Consider the following 25,035-nt stretch of genomic DNA (forward strand, 5'->3'; position numbering starts at 1 on the left):
TTGAATAATTTTCCTTAACAGGCGGAGGTTTGACCTGCAGAATCCATCCCGTATGGATCGAAATGTGGAGATGTTCATGAACATTGAGAAAACACTAGTGCAGGCAAGAAACTCATATACAAACCTGTATGTGTTCGCGTGCTCAGGGGAAGGGGTTCACCACCTTTTTATGTACCCCATTGTGACCCACTGAAGAGTTTCATCCTCGACTTCTCTAGGAATATTATACTCCTCCCTCCGTCTCCCGCCCATTTTAGTCACAATTCCATGTTATCACTTGCAAAGTTCAGGATGTTTTCACTTGTATTCGGCAGATACGCATAGGGCGAGAGAGACGTGTTTGTAAGGTAGGAGGAAGCATCCCCAGTGTCTCGGTCTTCTGTGAAAGAAGCGCCCTTAGGATTGAGTAACCAATTCCGAACAGATCCCTTCAGTTGCTGACTTCCTTGAGACTTTCAGCTTGATCTAAGTTTGACTTTTTTCAGGGTTAGGGTACATTTTAGACTTTCTCACTTAGTTAATCAAACAAGTTACTACCAGAAAAGAGCAGGTGACAGCTGTATTCCAGTTTGAAGTTAATTTTTTTAACTGCTGTGTGTGAATGACAGAATTTATTTTTTTTTTTCAAACTCTAAAACCAAGCTTGGTGTATAATATAGTCCAGACGTAACTTTCAGGTGCTAGTGAAAAATGGAAACAGGAGGGACAGCAAAAAGAAATAATACTCTTATTATAAAAAACGATTGCTATTGTATGTTGGTTTCAGTACCTAATAGAGTACGTGTTAAAATCCAAAATAAAACAAATGTGTACCTTCAGATATCGTAGAAATGGATAAATCTGCATGTTAGTGCAACAGGACAGATTCAGATTTGGAATTTGACACACAGGGCACTTACATTCCCTTCAAGCAAAGTCTTGTAGAGCCTGTCAAAATTTCTTTGAAATCAAAGACAACATTAAAGATGTTGTTGTGAAAGCAGGAATGTGAGAACAGCTACGTTGTTCCTTTCTCCCTGATAATGTCTCTGACGGAGCTAGCAGCAGGTCTGCAGAAAGAAACCCAGGATAAGACTTTGACGGGGAGGTTAGTAGAGGAAATGCTGCTGTCAGAGGGGTTTCTGGAGCTGGAGTCACCGTGCTGTGTCACAAGCTGATACATGTTTGAGCTTTTTTTCAAGCATTGGTGATCTTAATAGTTTTTTTTTTTTTAATTTATGTCCCCGCTGGGCTACTAATTTCTTATTTAACTTCTTATTCTCTCCACCAGAACAATTGTCTGAGCAGACCGACCATCTACCTCATTCCAGATATAGAATTGAAGTTGGCTAATAAATTGAAGGATATCGTCAAACGTCACCAGGTAACTGTTCAATAACGTATCTTAAAACAAGTGTTTCATCAATTGTAAGATAAAATGTATTTGCCTGACTTTAACATCTTGGTTACATCTGGGTTGTGTCTGACAACAGCAGGCGGCAGCAGCAGGTCGCTTAAGACCAGAAGTTCACAGTTTGTAAAATCCTGTTGGTAGTTACCCTCACCGGGAGACTGAATCATAACTCTCTTCTAAAAGTAAATCTGAAATTGCTGTTGAAGTGAAAAGTAGTTTCGGTGTCGCAGTGAGTTGGCTGCAGGCCCCGGCTGATTTAATGTTGGATACCCGCTTATATAAAGCAGAAGCTCACCGTTTGTCCAAATCTGAGACCAAAGAAGGTAGCGTGTAATACACTGCTCTAGATACGTGGGGACAGCATAGGGAAACTTTAATCTTGAAATAATTGCTACCTTTTTTGGCTTTATTTTACTCACTTTTTTCTTGCTTGTGCTGAACAGAACACCAGCAACAAGGGTCTCTTGCTTGTCAGGTAGTCGGCATGTTTCTGAGAGAGTCAACATCCTGCCATTTTAATTTAATATACTGAGTGGTGACTTGAACAAGATTAATAGCTTCATCTCTTAAAAATGTAAACAGCCTTTTCACTTGTCTTGGGAGAAATATTCCGGAATGTGAACTCTAGATGGTCTGATGGCCTTTTGTGTTATGATAATTCATGGCTGTAGCCAAAGTAAACCCTTTCTTTTCCAGATGAAATGTATTTCCTGTGTTGTGATTATGAACCATCGTCTCGACTTCAGTTGTGTGATTTTTCACAAGTTATGTTTAATTATTAATCTGATTCAGGATGCTTGCTATTGCTTAAATTAGAGTTAATGATTCAATTTTCGTTTCATAAATGAATTCTATGGTGCCCTCAAAGCATGCTGTATCCATGAGTGGTTTGAGGGACTTACAAAGCGGGCAACTTTGTCTCTAAAGGGATGCGAAGAACTGAAAACAGAAGTTGTCCCTAATTCTGCTTTTTGGGCTTTCTTCCTTTGCCGTACCCCTGAATTTTCATCTTGTATTTGTGTTGTTACCGGTGCTTGCTTGCTGTCACGATCGTGATTTTTTTATTTATTTTTTTTTAACTCATTGCCATTGCCTTCCCTCTGCCCCGTCCCTACCCCTGGAGCTCCCTCCTCCCTGGCGTTTCCACACCTCTCTGCTCTGGCTGCGGCCTGTGCAGAGGAGCTGCATCTCTCTCGCCCCAGCACGGCATAGTGTCATCTCTGGGCTTACAAAAACAAGTGTCCCTAAGATGTTTGTTCTCTCTGCTGGTGAAGATAATCTTTCTGGCAATCCACTTTTTCTGCTTTTCTTTATAAATGTTGAGGATTCCTCTGAGAAGAGCCAAAGTAATAATTTAGGAACTTGAAAGCAGGTAACAAGTGAGATGTAGCACTTATATCTGTCTGCTTCAAGAGAAGTGTTTTGTCGGTAGAGAACTCTCCCGTCTCTTTATGTCTCTAGCTTCCAGTCACATTCAGTTTAGCAGAGGTGGGGAATAAGCCTTACGATCTGCTTACGTCTTTCAGAAAGCTGTTTTAATATAAAGTTACCCATCCCTTTGTTTTCAGTCAAGATGGCATCTCAGAGGGAATTCCTGTTCTTCTGTTGTGTATTGGGGTTTTTTAAAGCTCTGTAGGCAACAGTTGTAACGCACTGATCTGATTCACAAAGCTCAGACTAGATCTAGAGAAGTATCTTTAGCTCATGGGAAACGAAGGGAGAATTTCCATTAATGTTTCTTAAACACTTTTGTAGCTTCTTCATTCACGCCAGGGCTCTTACCCTTTGAATGCTTTTAAATTCTTCTCACTTTCCAGCTTTCTCTTTTGCTGTTTGCTCAGAGCGCCTCCTCTCCCTTTACCCAGTTCCATGAACTCTTGGTGGTGTAGGGACATTTGGCCTTCAGCCCCTGATACCAGAGTAGCCTCCAGATATTGCTGCCATAATGCCGCGCATCTTCATGCTTTTTTAATTTCCCTCCTTTTGATGCTGTTTCCTAAATAAGTTGTTCCCATATTGTTGGCTGTAACCGATCCCATGTGCTCTTAAGTCCTTTAAATAAATCTGTCAAGTATTTATGGAATGTAAATTTCGAACAATGTTTTCATACAAACTGTTCCAAAACATAATTCCTCTGCAGAAGAGTCTCCAGACTGTGAATTTCTGCTGTCCCTGGAAATGACTCTTTGTATATGGAGACTGGAGGTGTCTCTGCAGCACGTGGGAGAATCCTTATGGTTCTCCATGTGAGGAAAGGACAGAGTTTTCTTGACTGGCCACACTAAGCAGTGTTAGGCATTTATCATGGAATACCAGGTTGGAAGGAACCTCGAGGATTATCTGGTCCTAACTTTCTTGGCAAAAGCATGCTCTAGACAAGATGGCCCAGCACCCTGTCTGGCTGGATCTTAAAAGTGTCCAGTGTTGCGGAATCCACCACTTTCCTGGGGAGATTATTCCAACGGCAGAATGTTCTCATGGTGAAAAATTTTCCTCTTGCGTCCAATTGGAATCTCCCCCAGGAGTAACTCGTACCCATTACCCCGTGTCTTTTCCATGTCACTCCTTGTAAAAAGGGAGTCTCCATCTTCTTTGTAGCCACCCTTTAAATACTGGCATGTGGTGACAAGGTCTCCCCTGAGCCTTCTTTTCTCAAGGCTGAACAAACGCAGTTCTCTCAGCTGTTCCTTGTACAGCAGCTTCCCAGTCCTTGGATCTTCTCGGTAAAACCCTTCTCTGGACCCTCTCCAGCCTGGCCACAGCTTTTTTGCGTAGTGGGACCAAAACTGAACACAGCGTTCTAAGTGTGGCCTGACCAGAGTGGGATAATGACTTCTTTCTCTCTGCTGGTGATGCTCTTGGTGGTGCAGCCCGGCAGCCTGTTGGCTTTCTTTGCTGCAGCAGCACAGTCTTCACTCACATTGAGCTTGTCGTCCACCAGGACCCCCAGCAGTTCCACAGAGCTGCTCCCCAGCCTGGTCTGCACTCCTGGATTATGTTTTCCCAGATGCAAGACCTTAACGCTTGTCCTTGTGGAACTTCATAAGGTTCTTGTTAGCCCACTCTTCCAGCCTATCCAGGGCTTCCTGCAGGGTGGCTCTCCCTTCCCAAGTGTCCACTTCCCCACCCAGTTTGGTGTCATCAGAAAACTTCGTCAGAGCACGCTTGCTCCATCATCCAGATCACTTATGAAGATACTAAACAGCGTTGGGCCCAGTATCGATCCCTGGGGGACTCCGCTTGTGACAGGTTGCCAGTTTAAGAGATTTAACAGATGGCTAATTATGTCATAGAATTTTTTGCATGATGATGTAGGTCCAATAGGAATATAATTACGGCCTGGACCCATATGTAGAGAAACTGCTTTAGGTACCGCTGTTTGTGGCATCTATGTAAGTGTGAGAAGTATATCCGTTGCTTCTCATATGTTCAAAAAATGATGTCCTAAACCAGCAAGAAGAAAAAGTATTTTCATGTTTTAATATTTGACAAATAATGGTATCGTGTTAGTGTATTTCTGATTAATTCCCGTTGTTCTGTGATTTTGGAGGCTTATTTGAAAGAATGGGTGTTTATTGTGTCTCTTGACATAAAGCCTTTCTTGAATATTAACGATGTTGTATTCAAGGCAGCCGTTTCTAGTTAAGTTTTATTGTGGACTTTGTCTTATGTAAATTTGCATATTTAGAAATTGTTTTGGACCAAAGTGTGTACTTAGTGGAAAAATGTTACAGATGCTTTTGTACAAAGTATTCACCAATAGGTTTGTATGAACTGATAATTGAACAGTTTATGATGAAAATTGGGGCAGAAGGAACTAGGAGGAGGAAGGATTTGAAGATGAGAGAGCGAGAGATGACAAAGTAGTTTGTCAGCAATCTCTTAAAATAATTGCCTTTTTCTGCCACTTCTTAGAGGTGGTGTTCTTCGTAGTTCATTGAAGTTGGCCTTGAATATTTTTAGGTTGCAGGGGAGGTGGGTAAAAAGAAGCGGCTGAGAAGTTTGGGGTAACGTATTGAAGGTTTCTCATGCAGATTCTTCTCTTCTTTCACCTTTCCAACAGGGTACAGTAACCGAAGAGAAATCGAAGGCTACACACCATGTTTATCCAAGTCCTACCTCAATGGATGATGGTAAAGTTGCTTTCCAGTTTTTAAGTGGAAAGAGTCTTGTCACTAGATTCCCTTAGCACTGAAGAGAGCTTTCACGCAGACACCGAATCTTCCTAGCCTGCTCCTGAGAGTCGCTGGGAAAGTATTTCTAGGATTAACAACTCCAAAGAAAATGATTGTGTGTCCTGCTTCTAACTATTGGGTGTAACATTCACATTTTTAATTGGTACAACATTTTGGGATTAAGGTGTGTAACACTGGCTACTCTTCAGTGATTGCATTGGAAATTGAGATATTACTTATTGGTGAATGCAAATAGACATTTTGTTTGTCACAAATAACTTGAGGGCTGGAGGGGAGCAAAGCTCAGAGTCTGGAAGAACTTAAAAAAAATAAATTATTTTAGAGTAAAAATTAAAGGGAAAGACAGTGAAAGTAGAGGGCTTAAAACTAGAGTTTCCATTAGTTTTTTTTATTTTGTTGCTTCCTTGGTGACCCCCAGTGTGTAAGTGTAGGTCAAAATGCTGAGCGAAACGTTCTTAGGAATCAACTAGATGTAGGAATGGTAGCATAGATGATGAAGCAAATGAGAATCGACAAGCTTTTTGCCGTGTTCTCGTCTTTCTAGGTGGTAGGTTGGGAATGCTGATACGTATCATTGCACGTGGTTTGGAGAGGTGGACGCAATATCGCGTAGACCTGATGAAGGGAGATTGTTGGCTTTATTATGATGCAGTCTGCCACTCTGTGAAGTACACGGGCTCCGCAAAAGCAATTCAACAGCTGCCTCCTTCAGCAAATAGCCAAAAAAAAGCAGCTCTTCATTTTATTATCATACATCTCGTACACACATTTAATTGTCTAGCGGATCATTGTTGAGTGTGAGCTTCCTTGGCGCGATAGCTTGTTCTGATGCGCCCTGGCTCCGCTGGCCACTAGATGGAAGTGTTCACCTCCGTATAGGAGCAGTCGGGGCTCGTTTGTCCTCCGGGCCTGGCCTGTGTTCTGTGCTTCTGGTAATGCCGTGCCTAGTCGCAGGTTTGTGGGTTTTTTTAGCCACTTCAGGTTCTCGGAAAAGGGTTGAGCGTAGCAGGTCCCATCTGTCTTGTAGGCGGTGAACGTGCAGATGCGCTAGACAGGGCGCTCTCAACCCTGAGGTGAGGAAAAAGCCATGAATTCAGGGAGCACAACTTCATACAGATTCAAATCATCAAGGTTTCTCTTTTAATCCTGCTCTGGGCCATACTCTCAATATTTGGGTTGCAGGAGGGAGGTTATTACATTGTCAGGTGTGCAGTTTAAAAGAAATAAAACCATTTAAACAAATTTTTGTTGCAAAATCAGCGAAGTATTAGTGTTGCTCAGTAAGTCTGTACTGACTTGAAGTCCTTATTAGTATCGTTGTGTAAGAAAAAAGTTGAAATCCAAGTTTTGTTACACTCCTGGAAGTTTTTTATTAAAATCTGTTTCACCACCACCCCCTGCCCTGACATTCTTCCTTCAAAACTCTATTGTGGGGGTTTTTTTAATACCTGTTGAGAGTAGAATCTAGTACTGGGAAAGAGGGTCTTTTGAACGAAATATAAATCAATAGAAGTAGTTATTGAGGGGATTCAGATGTCTAACAAGGATACAAAAAGACAGAAGGGAAATATTTACCACTTAACAAAAAAGCATTTTGGAAGAAGTTTAGTCTTTTATTTATACAGAAGTTAAAAAAAAAAAAAGTGACAGACTGGAGAGTGTCTCTCTGTGTTATTTCTGCTGTCTTTATTGAATGTCCTCTAGGAGGATTTGCTCTGCCCCTTTCTGAATTCCCAGCTCAACTGGCCATGGAGTTTGGGAGACGAGATGGGACAAGAGGAGGTGGCAGAGGGCAGTGCTTCCACCCATCAGCCAGAAATGTCTCTTGCTTCTGTTAAGAAACAGATGACTGTTTAAAGTCTCACTGGATCTTAATCTTGAGCATGTTAGGGATGTCAGGGAAGGAAATGTAATAATTCTTATCGTTAAAATGACTCTTTCCCCTTTGCAGATGAATGGTTGAGACCTGTGATGAAAAAGGACAAGCAGGTGCTGGTACACTGGGGCTATTTTCCAGACAGGTAAGAAAGGTCGGGGAATAAAGTACAGCCCAATTCCTACTTAGGTTTGTTGAAGGAGAAGTGTTGATTAAAACTTGTAAATAGGAAAATTTGTGTCCTCAAAGAAGTTGCTCCTCTAGCTTGAGCCTTACCTGTCCTGACAGCAGTGCTCTCTGTGGTTATCAGTAGTGAACCTGCATGGGGAACGTCCCAGCTGTGCGGGCTACAGCTGTGCTCTGCTCTGGTTCTGCAGAATATGACAGGCTCAGACTTACCTCATGCTGGCTGTTGTAAAAATTTAACCCAAATATACAGTACTTCATGCCTTCATCCCTGTTCTTTTGATGCTGAATGATTGTACACTGTTGTTCGTATTGAGACCAGCAGTCGTTGTCTTACGGAGTGTAACTGCGCAGTAATTTAGCATTGCTGCCATTTATATCAATGTCCAAGGCCTGAAAAGAGATTTAATCGGTGGTTTAAAACGGAAATATGCATTCCCATTTGTGATCCTGGCAAGTGGGTGAGGTCAGAAAAGGAGAATCTATTTTCCTGCAGAGCCCACTAGTAAGGGTGCAAATCAAACCAGGCTTTCAAAGGGTGGAGCGAGCCTTTCCATAAAGTTAGTAAGTCTTTAAAGCCAAAAGGGAGAACTTCTAATCACCTACTTGACCTTTCTTCAACAAAGAGAGGTTTCACTCCATGGGTTGCCTTTAGTCGAGTCCAAGTGACTGTTGAAAGCAGATATTTGAGAAAGCTGTCTTGTGTTGTTAGAAGATGTTAGAAAACGGTGTGTGTACTGTTAGTAACTTAAATGTATTTGTAGTTACTGGTTTCTGAGTCCAGGTTCTGGAAAACCCAAAAGACTGATAATCCAGCATTGACTTCTATTTAAATAAGTTCTTCAAGGTACTAAAATCAAGGTACTTTTTCAAGTTCTGGGGTGCGTGCACAGAATTCTCAGGAACCATATGCATATTTCAGTGGAAGAGTGAAAACAGCAATCGCGCTTAAGTTTCTTTCTTCATACAGATGAAGAATGTTTAAATATATTTATATTGTATCAGTAGTCAAGTTTGTATTGACTCTCTCTGTGTGTATATGGATTTATAATATCAGTGTAAAGCTGAGAAATGCTCCATACACATCTTTTCTTGCATAGGACTTATGCCAGTTGCTTGATACGTGCTTGGTGTTGATTACAAAGTATTTTGGCTTTTGCGGTTTCTGAGTGCAGTTTCTTAATATTTACAAATAGGCTTTTGAGGGAGTAGCATGTGGAACAGTGAATGTGAATAATAACTGGATTCTACAGTGGTAGGGATTGAAGCAGACGATGCGTACTCCTTTCTTCTAAGAATCCAGTATCTTTTGCTTCAAACTCATAAGAACAGAAACAAGTTAATTAACTTAATGCCAGAGTTTGAACGGGTGACTCAGAAATTGCATTTATTAGAAAGTAGATTTGCAATTTTAAGCTGGATCTGCCTTCACTGTGATGGCTTTTAAATTGAGCAAGTTAAAAATGTGTGTGAAGGTGCCTCGGACCGTTCCCTTCTCAGTGTGCCCTGTTCCTGTAGCAGAAACCAGGGATTATTCCTTTAACTTTTCATTGCGTGGAAAATACTATTCTATGCCAGCAATGTGATTTGCACATGTCAGAATAAATATTCCTGCTGGGGATCTTTCTGCACGAACAGCCCAAGGGACCAATTTTGTTTTCTCTTGACTCCTCTCATTAGCTACGACACTTGGGTTCATGCCAATGAAATAGACGCTGAAATTGAGGATCCTCCAATTCCTGAAAAGCCATGGAAGGTAAGTCCTCTCTTCAGCGGTTTCCCAGAGTTACTGTACTGGTATAGCTCGTGCTCAGGTGGAACTAGATGGATGTTTTAACGAGCTGCTGAGTAACAATAGCTGTATTTCCATATATATGGAAAAACAGTGATATTTCTAGAGCCATAATGAAAATGTCTAAAACATTTCTTTAGTCCGGGGCGGGGGACAGCTGTTTGAAAAAATACTTTTTGTGAGTGAAAAGGACAGACTGATGCATCCCTCATAGTGCCAAAATTGCCATGTTTATTTTGGCCTGACTTGAGGTGTTTTATGTTAAAGCGAAGTCCTGCTGCTGCTGCTGAAGTGTAGCCGTCTCTGGGGTGAAACCTGACAGCTCCTTAGAAGGCATAGCGTCATTATACAGTGATTAAGGAGAATGAGGAAAATACCATATCTTTGTGGGAGAATATTGTTAGAGAAAAGAACTATCAGGTTAGAAACCTGGGGCTTCCACACCTGTATTACAGGGCGTAAAATGTTTGTGTGGTTTTTTTTTGCATGCAGAAAGTTCATCAGTTTCTGTAATACAGAAATGGCCAAAAATATGAGAAGTCAGATAATACAGAAATCACGAAGCTTCTTTAGGTGAACAAATCTGAATTTTTGAAGTCTGTGGTACCATTGAAATCTTGCCCGTTCTCTTTGAGTTATTATAATGGCAACTTTCTTTATGGCGGTTTCAGGTATTGGCAGCAAAACAGAGCTGAGGTCTGGTTGGCAAATGGTGTGTGGCCGTGGGTGCCCCCGTCCCCTAGTTTCGCACAGCTACAGAACCTCTTGAGTTCATCTTTGCTCAGTACCACGGCAGACACCAGCTTCTGTGTGTTCTTACTACAGGGCACAGCTCAAGTCTCTTGACTTTACTCAATTTTCCCAAAGCCTTGGCGTTGCTAATGAACTGTAGTGTGTGAATACGACTGTCCCTAGAGTTAGAGCCAGTGTGAAAGTGTCAGAGAAAACCAGTAGCTGTTTAAAGGATCCCTGAGGGTCATATCTCACCTGTCTTTATGGAAAGGTTCCGTTTAATGGGAACTCTTATCTTAACTGATGTCATAATGATGCAAAAAGTCAGCGCTTCTCAATTGTTGAACATCATGTGAGCATTCAGACCGACAGCAGCAGCCTTATTTAGGTTCTCTACATGATCAGTTTTCTTTCTACAGAAATGATTTGCCTTTCTGATGTAGCTCACTGCAAGTGAAACAACACAGAGCAATTATAATCAGACAGTAGTAAATCTGCTTTATTGTCCTTCTTTTGGGCTTACTCTTTCATACGTAACATGCACTGTTGTTCTGTGTGTGTGCTGTTGATCTGAACAGCGGAGTTAGAGCAGCTGAGGTCAGAAAATAACTTGGTATCTGTTCAAACACTACTTATTCCAAGTAGTTACCTGTAAATAACCAGAACACGTGCTTTTTGTGTATAAATCATACCAAAGCTCAAGAATTCATTTTCAGCTATGTAAACTAGGAATTTTTTTTGAAGATGGATATTGTAAGTCAAGATACCTAATCTTTTCTTTCCAAGATATGGCCAACTCTTCTCATTTTTTTTTGGTCTTTTGTGGCACATGTGCTATGGTGATTTGTGTATTTAGAAGATTTTGATGGTAATTTCAGCATCCAAAGTATGCTCTTAATACAGAGCCATTGTCCCAGCTGTGAGAACTGACCTCGCGCTTTAGAAGGCTTAGAAATGACTGAGGAGCAGACGTGGCATTCAGTAGACTTGCGGGCATGTTCGTCCTTTATTGTATTGCTTCTTGAAACCATTACGAGATATTTGGGCGTTCAGACCCTGATAACAACACTGAAAGTATTTCCTTCATCCTGTGAGCTCTGTTGTGGGGTTACTTCTTCAAAAAACATCAGCACGTCTATATGTCGTTCTGTTTTTAGGTTCATGCCAAGTGGATTTTGGACACAGATGTATTCAATGAATGGATGAATGAAGAGGATTACGAGGTAGATGAGAACAGGAAAACAGTGAGTTTTCGGCAGAGAATCTCCATGAAAAATGAAGAGGTAGGTGGTTCTCTACTTAGTGGGTGACCTGTTCATACACTAACACACTTTATATAAGTCAAAATTTTTGGCACACAGATTTGCTAAAATTAATCCAGTTAAACAGCTTGAGGTAACAAAGTCTAGTTGAACTTTTTTCTGATGTATGTCCTTTATCCAGAAGTGTAAGTGTGCCCTTTTGATTTTTATTTTTCCCCACTCCCTGAGGGTGGTAAGAGATAGGACCCACTCTGCATTCTCATAACTGAAGCCGTGGACGCGTTAAACAGCATCAGTTAATATTTGATTTCTGAATTCTCTGTACCAAAATGCTTGTAAATAATATTTGTTCTTTCCTGATTGTTATTTCCTGATGCAGGAAGTTAGTTAGGACTCTGAAAACACGTTCATTCAACCTTGAGGCCGGGCTGCTCACTGGGAAACCTCTCCTGACGGATGGGGTTTATTGAACAAGTCACACATTGCTCTGTTTTAAAAGCGCAGTTCTTAAGTACATAGGGTCTGGGGCATGGCTGTAGAAAAAGTAGGGGTTTTCCCCGTGACAAAGTATTCTGGAGCTGGATGTGGTGCGTGTTATATTATTGCTTTCAGCTTCTCTGTTGTAGGATGTATTCAGGAAGAGTGTAGCCTACAGCATTTCAATAACTGTAGTGTTTGGGATGAGCTAACTACTTCACTTCTCTAACAGCCTGTACGTAGTCCCGAGAGGAGAGACAGGAAAGCAGCAGCAAGTACAAGGAAGAGGAAGCATTCTCCTTCTCCGCCCCCCACTCCTGTGGAGTCGAGAAAAAAGACAGGGAAGAAAGGGTGAGTGTCCGAGTCCTGGAATTTAAAGCGAATTTTCTTGAAGAAATGCTTATGGAGACATGACTGTCACCTTGCACTCGTCTCACCTTAAATTACAGTAATTACTTCTGCAATAGGCTTAGGTGATTTTGCATGAGTATACGTATATGTAACGTATGTGTAATTTCTTTGCTCCTCTGTGGAAATGTGTTGCCCGCAGGTGGGGGAGAATCTAGCGCAAGCTGTCATGTTATCTGGGGCAGTGACGGGGTTCGTTGCTGCGTCAAGAGAACTTACCAAATGACAAACTACTCAGCTGCTTCTGAAATAACTCCCAACTAGTTCTGTTAGTGCAATCACGTACCGCAGGTACACTCTTTGCAGTATTACTGCCTTTAATTGGGGAGGTTTTTCACCTGCGTAGGCAGGTGTTTTAAAGTCTGCTTCTCAAATGCGACTTCAATGGAGTAGCATTTGTGATTACAGGTAGCCTACAGATCAGGGTTTTTTCCAATGCTAGTTTGATTTTTATTTTTTTTTAAAGGCCAAAATTATATCCAAATGAAAAGTTATTTGTGGAGGTTTGTGTGTGGATATGGAGGGGAGCACTTTTGAACTAAAAATTCAGATCTTGTTTAATAGACCTGTTGGGCTCTAATAAGACAAAACAGAAAAATTATCACCTGAGATGAGAAAAAAATTAGTTGATAATCTGATTGACTTTTGTGTTCCAAATGTGTAGTCTGGGTTAGGTTCTGTAGGCAGAGGTGTGGGTGATTCTGCCTTTGTTCCCAAAATGGCTTCCTCTGTACACAGAGGAATCGATCGTATCGTACGCAGATCGATCGTACAAGCCAGCCTTTTCCCTTCAATGAGGCAACATGCCTTGAAATGGTCTGTTGCCTCCTCTGTTCCGTGCGGCAGATGCCCTTATTGCGACTTGAAAAAGGACAAATGCAAGCGAATCGCTGCTCCCTTGAATCGCACGGGAATGCGAGTGCTGCTGCCAACGTGCTGGAGACTGTTTTGGGTTGGAATCCAGATTTATCTACGGTGGTGGTCTCCAGTTTTGAAACAGTGGAAAAGACGTTTTTAAAAACTTATTTTGTTTTAGTAATATACAGAGGATATTTTTTCATTAACTCCATTAGCACCGCTTCCTACAGCATTCGTGTTTTCGTAAGAATTTTAACCCGGTCCTTTAATCCCGATATCTGAAGAATAACGTCAAGATGAGAACATCTGACAGTTGCAGCTGGCAGAGAATTTGTGTATGATCTGTTTCAGACAAGCAGCCTTATATGGGAAAAGGAGAGGGCAGAAAGAAGAAGATGAGCAAGAAGATCTTACAAAGGACATGGAGGATCCCACCCCAGTACCTAATATAGAAGAAGTGGTGCTTCCCAAAAATGGTAAAATATGCATATACTGGATTCTCTGAATGTTAAAACAATTGCTTAAACTGCACTGAAAAAATACACGTATTTTGTCAAGTCTTTGAAATACTTTGTGGCCGTGGGCCCAGGTGATCTGTGCCCATCTAGATTTACCTAGCCAGGGATTTGAACGTGGCAGCTGAGAAGGGCAGCAGATTGACCTTCTTTTGGCTTTTTGAAATATGTTTATGAAAATCCACTTAGAAGTTTAGTTTCGCCTATTTGAGGATTGCTCTCACCCGTTATATAGAGTTCATGTTTTGGGGTATAGAGTTTTCTGGAGGAAAAGAATTGTGTGCCAAGCACCCAAGATAAGCACGTCAAAAGTGGGAACTAGCAATGGTTCTTCATCCTTTTCTGAAAAGCGTTGATCTGTGCAATACCTGTTAAGTAAAGATAAGTCAGAAAAATACTTCTTCTATCAGGTCCTTGACACCAAACCTTTTTGGGTGTCGCTCCATTTGGTTTTTACCTGGTTTGAACTTGCACGTGGGAACTGTTACGCGGTGTACAGGTGGAGAAAGTGCAGTACTCAGTCCCCTGACCGCGTGAATAGAAGCTGCTTTGTGTTCAGATGTGAAATTACGGAGAAGTCAAACAAACGGTCTGTTGTACTCAGACTGCACAGATGAACTCTTTTGAACTTCAGAGACATGACCAACACAACTGCTTATTGATAAGATAGTAAAAGCGTGCTAGACTTCGATAATTGTATCTTGTCTGATGGTTACTCATCAGAGTTTCAATCTTCCTTACTTTTGTAGTGAACCCAAAGAAAGACAGTGAAAACACGCCTGTGAAAGGAGGAACGGTAGCAGACCTCGGTAAAACAAACACACAACACCCGCTAGCACCCTCTCCCCTACATTTTATAGTAAAGTCTTGCTTGCAGGCCGAAAGAGTAAATATTTTATATCTCTCAATTTTAAAAGGAATCTCTAATTCTTCTATTAAGTTAATTCAGTTTTCATATGTATTCAAGTCGAAATGTATTGACTCTTAGTCACTTGTAAGGCCGTTCCCTTGTAGGTATTATTTTTTAATGACCTATAAGCTCTTTCCTGGCAGACTTTTTCTTTTCTTACTGGGAATCAAGGTGAATCACAGCTTCCCTGAGCTTTGCTAAGCCTTTGACATAAGAGATATAAACTAGTGTCCCGTATCCTATTATACGAGGCTACATCTAGGGCACTGGGAAAGGCAGTAATTAGGTATGGATTCCGAAGTGTGGAAAAATTCTAATTATCCTTCCTCTGTATTCTTATCTGTTCCCTTGTCTGGGATAGTTGAGTGCCTGCATAAGGATGAGATTGCCTTAATGATGTCTGGTCCACTTTGCTTTCCTCCTCACTTCCCTTCCAAAACAAATGAAATATTCTTTCCCATTAAGCAATTGCATTGCTAGAAAGGCTCATGAGCAATCAGATGCTTTTTATTAGTGTAATTCTCAGTAATTCTTAATGCTTTTTGCTTTCAGATGAACAGGATGAGGAGACTGTGGCAACCGGAGGAAAGGTAACAGCAGCCGTTTCTCACTAAGTTTGGTAGAAACTGAGATCACAGAATGGTTTAGGTTGGAAGGGACCTTAAAGCCCCCCCAGTGCTACCCCCTGCCCTGGGCAGGGACACCTCCCACCAGCCCAGGTTGCTCCAAGCCCCGTCCAACCTGGCCTTGAACCCCTCCAGGGATGGGGCAGCCACAGCTTCTCTGAGCAACCTGGGCCAGGGGTTCACCCCCCTCACAGCAAACAATTTCTTCCTCAGATCTAAATCTCCCTTCTTTGAGTTTAAAGTCATCACCCCTTGTCCTGTCAAGATCTTTATCTCATCTTCAGTAACAGCCTGTAACGTTCTTCAAATGACACATAAGATTTAGTTAGTTACTGATAGGAATGGTGTTTTGCTGTTACAAATGCTGTGAGATGATTTTGTATTTTTAAATCTAGTATATAAAAAATGAGAATGAGACAGATGCAAAGTATTTTCAAAGAACCGTTTTTCAGATGCAAGGTTTTTCAAAGGTTATGTGTTTTCTTTGGGTTTCAGGACTAAATCTAAACTCTAGGTAGGCTTCCTGGTCATTTTAACTGAGTTGCCAGGGTAGATTTTGTATTGAATTGCATTGTTGGTATGGCAGGCACTATTTTTAACAACTTGCCTGGTGTAAGATGGCTGCCTGATCATGCAGGTAAGAAAAGATCACAGCTGTGTTAGGTTCGTACAGTTGCAGGCCTGCACAGACGCAGGTGTTTGGATGTGTCCTTTAGTTATACACGTAATTAAGAAAATCTGACTTTCCATACTGCTGGATTTCTGGTTTTACCATATTTCAGTTCATACGTCCAATCTGTATATGTGTTTTCAGAAGTGCTCAAAAAATCCTTTATCGTGCCTTAAAAAGGGGAAAGACGCCAACTCTAGGCGTGCAAACCGCTGGCTAGCTAGTAAGCAACCTTTCGTGTAGGTTTTAGGCGCAGGTATCACTCCTAAGGAGCAGTGAGTTTAAGTCTCTAGATCCAGACATGTGAACAGAGACTGGCAGAATTCTTAGCGAGCACCGTTTTCCAAGTTAGGGACACCAGCTCAGAAGGAATGCGACAGCAGGTTTGTCCTGTATGGGAAATGCTCTTTTTTTTTCCTGGTGTAACTTCTCCATCCCTGAGTGTAGAATGACCTGGAACCGTGGGACTCATGCCGCAACCTTAGTATTTGTTCCATGTTCGATTGGAAGAGGTTTGCTTTTTATGTCCTGTGCTAATAACTGTTGGTTTTTTGAGGGGCCGTGGCCTGTTTCTCTGTCCAGTGCATGTGTTTGGAGAGGAGAAGGGTGTCGGAAGTTGAGGGAATGATGAGAGGAAGGACTTCTCTTCTGACTAGCTGTTGTCAGATCACTAGAGGTATTTAGAGTGATACCTTGTTGTCTTGGGGGAATTCAGCCCCAGAAAAAGATAGATCATGGATACCAAGGACTCTTTAACATCTTGCTTTAGGGACTTTGTTATTTTTCAGTCTGTTCTGTTTCTCTGAAGTCTGCCTGGATTAGTATTTCAGGTAAAGAAAACCATTTAATGTTGAGTTGCCTACAGGCTCTTCACATAGCACCCGAGGGTTTCTCATACACATCATGTCCTGTCCTGACCCTCCTCTTACGCTGCCTCCATGCCCTTCTCTTTATCCCTTTGGATCGGCAAGTGACCGTCTGCTGGATCTCAAGTTGCAGAACACTGAGAGTTCATGGGAGGCTTCTGTTGTGAAGCAGCAGAAGGTGACCAAAGTCTTGTCCCCCTGCTTGGGAATCTTAAAACCTTGCTCACTGGTGTCTTCACAGCCCTGTACGAGCAAACTCACGGGGCTGTCCACCCTCTGGTGGAAGCAAATGCAGGGACACACGCACCTCAAAGTTGAACTTCTCTTCTTCACAAGAGAGAAACATCCAAGACCAGCTTTAAGATTGATCAAAGTGAGTTTATCCAAGCAAAAATCTAGGATAATGAGACGCGGTTTTGCAGACATGAAACTATTACTGCTGACAGGCATCTCCCCGTGAAACTAGAAGTAATGAACCTGATTTCCGTTAATGCTCTTCTGAGGAGTGAGAAGGTTAATCGGGGAAGAATGGCAAAAAATACAACCCGTCTTAGACAATATTAAAACTTGGCGCAGTGTCAGTAACTGGAGATGGCAGCGAGAGCTTGGCTGGCAGCTTACGGGGCGCTCGAGGTGCGTGCTGGATTCATTACCCGGGGTCGCAGTATACTGCAGAACTGAAATGCAGCGTTTGCTCCCGTAGTTAGAGCAAGTTTAATTTTATGAACAGGATGCAAAGTGTGATCTAACCGTGCTGCCGCGTATGTCCTTGAGATTTGGGAGTTGGCTCTGTAAAAACTTTTTACTGGCCTTATGCTTTCTTTGCTATTGTTATCAACACAGGTTACACTTTCTCTGGTCCCTGAGTTTTTCCCCACTGACCAGAGATTGCACCAAGAAAAGTTTATTCTGCGCAGGGTTGGAAAGGACTTGTTTGGGGCTAACTTGGTGCTGGCTGAGAGCTGTTGGGTATGGCTCTTGCAACCTATTAACCGTTGTGTTCCCTCCACGATACAGGAAGATGAAGATCCTAACAAAGGCGATCAAAGTCGGTCGGTTGATCCAGGTGAAGATAATGTCACCGAACAAACCAACCACATCATTATTCCAAGCTATGCATCCTGGTTTGACTACAACTGGTAAGAAAAGCAATTGGGAACTGGGGGAAGGCTTAGAGTTTTGGTGGTTCTTTCTCATAAATCAAGCTGAGAGCTGGAAGAAATTACTTTGTTTAGGTCTGGTTCCCATGTATGGGTACACCTTTTCCATTTCAAAGTCTTTCTGAGCTGACATCTGGCAGTTTTCAGGAGTTGGGAATAAGGAAGAGAATTTCAAACAGCATAGATCTTCGGTCTGCCTGCTCAGCATTTTTTGCTTTACATTGAGTTTTATTTTTTTTCCTCCCATGAGGAAACAATTCCTTTTTCTTCCCTACTTCTTGAGTCCTTGTATGATCTTTCTATGTTTGTATCTATTTCTGAAAGCTGGTTGCTTTTTATTTGGCTCCAGATCTTGACTTTGAGGATAAGTCACTGATTATGCAGGGAGAAGACTTGTTTCATTTTGGGATCCTCCTTGGAGTCAGAGGTTTGTGGTGTGCTGTGACCACATTACTCGCTGGAGTAACCCTGACGTTCTCTGCATACGCATACTTCTGTGGTGTGGGAAGAGGGGCAAGTGATTGGGAGTGAAAGTCCCTCTTATAGAGTAGTTAAACTTGTTTAAATAAAAACCTCTCTGGAAACAGAATAAGGACTAGTCCATTCTCTGTAAAGGCTGTCATTTGAGCGTGTGTTTTGTCTTGGCTTTAGGAGTTGAGTCGTTGTTTAGGCTGGAATCTAAAAATAAGTGCTATGACACTTGAGTATTGGGATTCATGTGCAACTTTCAAAAGCGAATAACTTTTAATAGTAGTGAATTAAGATGGGATCTGAACTGTTAGTGTGAGAGTTGGTTCAATTTCCAGCTCTGGCAAAATTTATTACCTTGGGTTGGTTGCTGAACCTACGTCTGTGCTAGTGGCTTGAGTTGACCTAAATCCCCATAAATAGAACCATCCGTTCTGCCAGCCCCTTGCTCTCCCGCTCTGAGAAGCAGACAAGCTGAGGATCACAGAATCACGTAATAGTAGGGGTTGGAAGGGACCTCTGGAGATCATCTCGTCCAACCCCCTGCCAGAGCAGGGTCACCCACAGCAGGTGGCACAGGAACGCGTCCAGGCGGGTTTGGGATGTCTCCAGAGACGGGGACTCCCCCACCTCTCTGGGCAGCCTGTGCCAGGGCTCTGCCACCCTCAGGGTAAAGAAGTTCCTCCTCATCTTTAGGTGGAACTTCCTATGTTCGAGTTTGTGCCCATTGCCCCTTGTCCTGTCACTGGGCACCACTGAAAAGAGCCTGGCCCCATCCTCCTGACACCCACCCTTGAAGTATTTATAAGTGTTGATAAGGTCACCCCTCAGACATCTCTTTTCCAGACTGAAGAGACCCAAATCCCTCAGCCTTTCCTCATAAGAGAGGTGTTCCAGTCCCCTAATCATCTTTGTAGCCCTCTGCTGCACCCTTTCCAGCAGTTCCCTGTCCCTCTTGAACCGGGGAGCCCAGAACTGGACACAGTGCTCCAGGTGCGGCCTCACCAAGGCAGAGCAGAGTGGGAGGATGACCTCCCTTGACCTGCTGGCCACGCTCTTCTTGATGCCCCCCAGGATGCCATTGGCCTTCTTGGCCACAAGGGCCCATTGCTGGATCACGTAGTGCTTCAGTTCCTTGTATGTAAAGTGAAGGTACAATAATACATCTCTACTGAGAAGATAATGGCAATGATGACGTTTCGTCATGAGATCACTCTTACTGTACAGGTGCCTTTTGGGAGCGACTGGTTGATAACGGTTGGCTAAAAACTCTTGAGCAGTGCGTTTGTAGTAGCAGCAGAAGTTCTAATGGTGTTCACAAGAGGTAGACTCTTACGTAGTGCTCTTAATTTAACTGTGAAACGCAGCTAAGGCTAATGCCGTGTTTTCAAAGAAAGAGAATAAACTTCTCATTGCATCAGGTGTATGTGTTCTTGACCTCGCAAAAGGCAAACTTCCCAGCGTCTCTGAAGGGAACAGTGGACGTTCCCAAGGTACCAGGGTGATGTCAAAAGAAGCTTTGATTTTTTTTTTTTTTTTTTTTTTGGATTCTCATGCTCCAGAAACAGCACATTAAGCTGATTTGGATTTAGGTCTGAAATAACAGCACAGCTGTTGAGAGTGACATTTCTCTGTCTCTGAGCACTTGCTTTTCATCCAGAGATGGATTTTGTATTCTGGAGAACCAGAGAGCCTGTCGGTAGCACTGTCCCACCTCAGGCTGCAGGTGCTGCTGCTGCTGTGCCAGCAAATCCTTCTTGGGTTGTATCAATATATAAAGAAACCACTGTCTGCAGCCCTCCCAAACTGCAAATACTCCTTTAACGTGTCCAGTCACGATGGATTTAAAGCAAGCTGAAGAATAATTCTAATCTACTTCTCTCAAAACGTTTTATTAAACTGCTGTTTTAGAATAGTCCTTGCTAAAATTGATTTTCTAGGAAAAAGATAAATTTTCTTTAATACTCAATTTAGTTTCAGTGGAATCTCTTCTGCTTTGGGCAACTTCATTGCAGGAACTAGATCGTTTGTTTGTTAATAAAATCTGAGCAGTTTGTTGGTTAATTTTCATCTTCAAGTTAGAGTATTTTCCTATGAACGGCAAGTGAAGAGTAAGCGGCATCAGCGTAAAAGGACGATTGCGTGGTAGGTTAAAAGCTGAATGTACAGGAGGAAAGATTTGCAAAGAATATATTTTTCTGTTTCCTTTAAGAGTAACAATTCTTAAAGGACCATTGTAGTTCTCCAGATTTTAACTTGCGTAAAGTATGTGCCATTCTGTGAGCTTCTGTCTGAAGTTACCCTAACAAGCCCCGTATTTCTGACATGTTGTTATAAAACGGAAGGGTTTTTAGTCTTGAAGTCATTTCCTCACTTAGTAATAGGTGGGTCAGATCTTGGGTCCCGCAAAGAATTTGCATATTAAGATCTTAGAAGCAAAAAATGAGTTGACTAATTAAGTTCTGTGTATTCTGGTGGTTTACTTGCATTGTAATTTTGCTTTGCAGTGAAAACCCTCTTATATATTGTGTCACATGCCACGGATAACACAAAAGGATCTCGTTCATTTGCTGCTGGTAGAACCCCACAGGTGCAATCGCCCCGCAATCAAAACGTTTCGGGACCAAATTTCCTTGTTTAGGTTGAAATAAATTGCATCACTTCCTCTAATCCTTTGTTTAGGAAACGTGAGAATGTGATTTCACAGGTTTCTGCAGTGCTGTTTACATCGTCAGGCTGGGAGTTCATGCAGAATGGGAGATTCTGCTAAAAGAACATTTAAACTTAAATACTTCACCTGGAATGGCTATGGAAGAAGGAAAAAAAGTATCGAATAACTAAAGCTGAATTTCCTGTGATCTTTACCTTAGTTTATTTTATATAATGCATGGCATCTCATGTGGTGTTAGTTCTGCTCTTCCGTATGGGGCTGGTTTTTGCTCCGTATTTCTTCCTCGGACTGCAAAGGGGAAGAATTAGTTTTCAGACAGGGTTTAGTTGCTCCAAATATCTATGCTTTGGATTTTATTTTCCCAGTGTCCCAGGTTGGTACTAGCTACGTTCTTGAGTCCAGTCTCCTGCCTGACTTGCGAGCACTAGTAATTGCTGTACATCCAACTTCGGAGCTGGACTCAAAGCACTTGGACTTCCATCTTCTGAGTATATATATACCATAAAAGCCGCTTTCTTTGAGCTATTGGTACTCTGCTGAACGTTCGCACTAAGTAGGTTGGAGAATAAAGATGCTTCTGTGGGAATATGGAACTCGTGAAAGAACGGGCTGCTGCTCCGGAGTTCTCAGAGTTTGATTAGGGCATTTTGATCGATGACTGAATTTTGTAATGCTTTTTTAGTGCAGCTTTGCTTATTTGATGAAATTAGCAAATTTCAAAGGGCCGTGCTAGAATAGTAGGGTTTCTAAAAAAAGAATAAAAATTAAAAAATATACCTTGCTATAAATGTTCTCCCTCAAGATAGTCGTTTGAAGGTGTGCAGAGTGCTCCAAGGGTATGTAGTATTTGGCATCTGAATTGTGTGTTTTTGTTACAGTATTCACGTGATCGAACGTCGGGCTCTTCCTGAATTCTTCAATGGAAAAAACAAGTCCAAGACTCCAGAAATGTAAGTAGAACATGCGAATATAGGCAGATGAGAGCGCGGCAGGATGGAGGAGTTCGGTTTCGTGATACCTGTGGTCGCTTAGATATGCAGGTGTTAAGCAGGTGTTGTCTCTAGGGGCATGAAAGGAGGAAAGAGCACCTGTACGACCACTTCTTGTAGTTAGATAGTGTCTCTGCGTTATTGTAGTAGAGGTAAAAGTTTAAATATCAAAGTATTAGTTAATAGTGGTTATCCAGGTAAAATAAAACTGGCTTCTCCCAAGCAATATTGGAACAAATTCTTGAATTTTCTTGTGTGGTACAAGACATGATCATCTTCCAAAGAAGTCTGAAAAATTTCACGATACTGTAGAAACTTAATAGTCCTCCTTATTTTTCGCTCTTTTCTCATGCCATGCTATATTTTGAGACTCGGGAGTTTTGTGTGTAAGCACTGATGACCGAGTTTGTTGCAGGATGCCGCGTCAGGCTGGGGAATGGATTTTGCACAGTTATCTGTGTTGATTTCACGGTTCCCTGAGCAGCTGATGGGTAATTCTGAAAGTGCAGGTGAATCTTCACAGGCCTGAGATGTAACTCTGTTTTCAAATATTAGGCAGTCTGATTTGAATCAGAGAGCTGGAGTTGGGCATTGCAAGAAGAAAAGTATTTTTTTCTTATATAGTTGCTCCAAACCCTCTAGTGACATTTTAATTCTGGACATGCCTATTAAATCTAGGAGGAGTTCTCTCAGTTGAATTTAGATCTGGCTTGTACCTATCTCATCTCCTTGTGGGATCTGGAGTCTAATGCAGAACTTAATTGTTCTTAATTCAAAATTACACACCCGCAGTTGTTTAAACAGCTTCCCTGAAGCTGTTTAAAATAATAATAATAAAAAAAAAGCTGATTATTGTCTTGAGGTATTGCAGGGTTTTTTCATACATGAAGTGATTAACTTCTGATCTGCCTTAGCCATGTAACAAGATAAGCTGCTGATTTTGCAGCAAATGTGCTCACCTTGAGAATCTACTGCAAGGCTTGTTACGTGCGTTAGTGAAAGTACACCTCCCCCTCTCTGAGAATTTTTTGTTGTAACAGTAAATTTAGTTATTCAGAGCAGTCTTGAAAGGTGACTGATTAAAGGAAGGTGGTCAACATCAGGCTTTTGAACAATGTGCTTGTTCCTATTAAAGTTATAATCCTAGAACCTGAGAGTTCATTAAAAAAAAAATGATAAGTTTGAACATAATTGTATGCTTGTCGGCTTGGACAGCGGAGCCAGGCTAGGCGTGTTCCCTTCATATGGGTATTAAATCTTGGTCTAGTTGCAAAGCTTTTGCGGATTTTTAAACCAGGTGTGGTTTTTTTAATTACTAAATGAAGCATTTGAGGTGTCTTCTCAATACATTGTCTTAACATCAGCAAAGCCGGGCACTTTCCGTACACAACGTTTCTTCAAACTGCCTTTTTTTTTTTTTTCCCTCAGTTTCTTCTTAGTGCAAATGATGTCGGTAATATCATCCTGCGTTGCTTTGTCGGCAGGTAAACGAGGTAGACGTCAGAGAGGATGTTCTTGTGCTTGAATCTCCTCTCCTCAGGCGTGATGGATATTTTAGTGAGGCTTCTGATCTAATATTGAGGTAGAATTTAGAAACTAGGGGTTTTCAGCCAGGAGAAGAGAAGGGAGACCTTATAGCAGTTGCCTGATGCACAAGGAGGTTACTGAGAAGATGGAGCCAGGCTCATTATTGAGGTGTGTGGCAGCAGAAAATCAGTCAAACTGAAACACAGCAAGTTCTATCTTGATTATAAGGGGAATTTTTTAACTCTGAAGAAGATGAAGCACTGGGATGGGGCCCGGGGAAGTTGGGAACATTCTTCCTTGGAATCGTTCAGGCCTTGCTGGAGAAAGCTCTGACCAATGTGGTCAAAATTCAGTGCTGACCATGGTTTTGAGTAGGAGATCGGCTTAGAGACCTCCTGAGGTCCCTGTCAGCCTGAATGATTTTGAGTCTCTAGTCTTTACGCACAGCTTCTCTACGTGTCTGAGTTGCAGAGGTACCTGTAGCTGCATCATAGTGATTCCAAAATGTGTTTGATCCAAAGTGTATTTGACACTAACTCTGCTCTGTCAGTTTTAGTGTTTGGCGTGTTTTTGTTTGGGGGTTTCTAGGACTTGGTGTCTAAGACTGCGAACAGATTGAACGGTGAAGGATGCTCATCTTTCATATTTGCCATTGATGTGGTCATCACGTGTAATCCCGTGCTTCCTTTATCAGTTGACATCACAGACCAGTTTGGGTGGGAAGGGACCTTAAAGGCCACCCAGTGCCACCCCCTGCCCTGGGCAGGGACACCTCCCACCAGCCCAGGTTGCTCCAAGCCCCGTCCAACCTGCCCTTGAACCCCTCCAGGGATGGGGCAGCCACAGCTTCTCTGGGCAACCTGGGCCAGGGGCTCACCCCCCTCACAGCCAACAATTTCTGCCTCACATCTCATCTCAGTCTCCCCTCTGTCAGTGGAAAACCCTTCCCCCTCGTCCCACAGCTCCCCTCCCTGCTCCAGAGTCCCTCCCCAGCTTTCCTGGAGCCCCTCGAGGGACTGGAAGGCTGCAAAACATCAAAACATCAGGTCTCCTGATACTCATCCGCGAGCTGCTGCTGGTTTTTGCCTGTGAGTGAAGCAAATTAGGGCCTCCTCCCAGTCCTGATGTTACCCTAGAAGTGTATTTTTGTTGCCATTTAGGGATTGTAGGAGGACCATGTGGTGTTGGCTTTGTGTTTTCTTTTTAAATAAAATAGAATCATCCTTCGGAATGGAAATGTCTTGCCTCCAGCTCAGTTTTCAGGCCAAACAAAATACCGTGTTTCAGGAGCTCACACAGGTTCATTCTTGTGACAGTGGTGCCTGGGGGGTGGTTTCCGTCTTAAAAGGGATTTTAACTAAATACTAGTTGACTTTTCTTTCTCGCTGTTGACACATTTTAGCTGATGGGTCGTGTCATTGTCGGAAACAGGCTCCCTTCAGGATAAACTTTA

The 25,035-nt window shown here is 42.2% G+C and overlaps 1 protein-coding gene across 1 annotated transcript in view; it reads left to right on the forward strand.

Moving 5' to 3' along the window:
* SMARCC1 (SWI/SNF related, matrix associated, actin dependent regulator of chromatin subfamily c member 1) overlaps positions 1-25,035 on the forward strand; it is a 98,201-nt gene that overhangs the window by 17,767 nt on the left and 55,399 nt on the right. The window contains exons 4-15 of the mRNA XM_063324190.1: positions 22-103; positions 1,271-1,363; positions 5,457-5,526; positions 7,541-7,610; positions 9,332-9,407; positions 11,333-11,458; positions 12,147-12,265; positions 13,532-13,656; positions 14,445-14,504; positions 15,158-15,195; positions 17,785-17,906; positions 21,945-22,016. Of these exons, the coding sequence (XP_063180260.1) occupies positions 22-103; positions 1,271-1,363; positions 5,457-5,526; positions 7,541-7,610; positions 9,332-9,407; positions 11,333-11,458; positions 12,147-12,265; positions 13,532-13,656; positions 14,445-14,504; positions 15,158-15,195; positions 17,785-17,906; positions 21,945-22,016 (1,053 nt within the window). The remainder of the gene's footprint in view (positions 1-21; positions 104-1,270; positions 1,364-5,456; positions 5,527-7,540; positions 7,611-9,331; positions 9,408-11,332; positions 11,459-12,146; positions 12,266-13,531; positions 13,657-14,444; positions 14,505-15,157; positions 15,196-17,784; positions 17,907-21,944; positions 22,017-25,035) is intronic.

This window comes from Chroicocephalus ridibundus, chromosome 2, assembly GCF_963924245.1.
Source record: "Chroicocephalus ridibundus chromosome 2, bChrRid1.1, whole genome shotgun sequence".
In the NCBI taxonomy this organism is placed as follows: domain Eukaryota; kingdom Metazoa; phylum Chordata; class Aves; order Charadriiformes; family Laridae; genus Chroicocephalus; species Chroicocephalus ridibundus.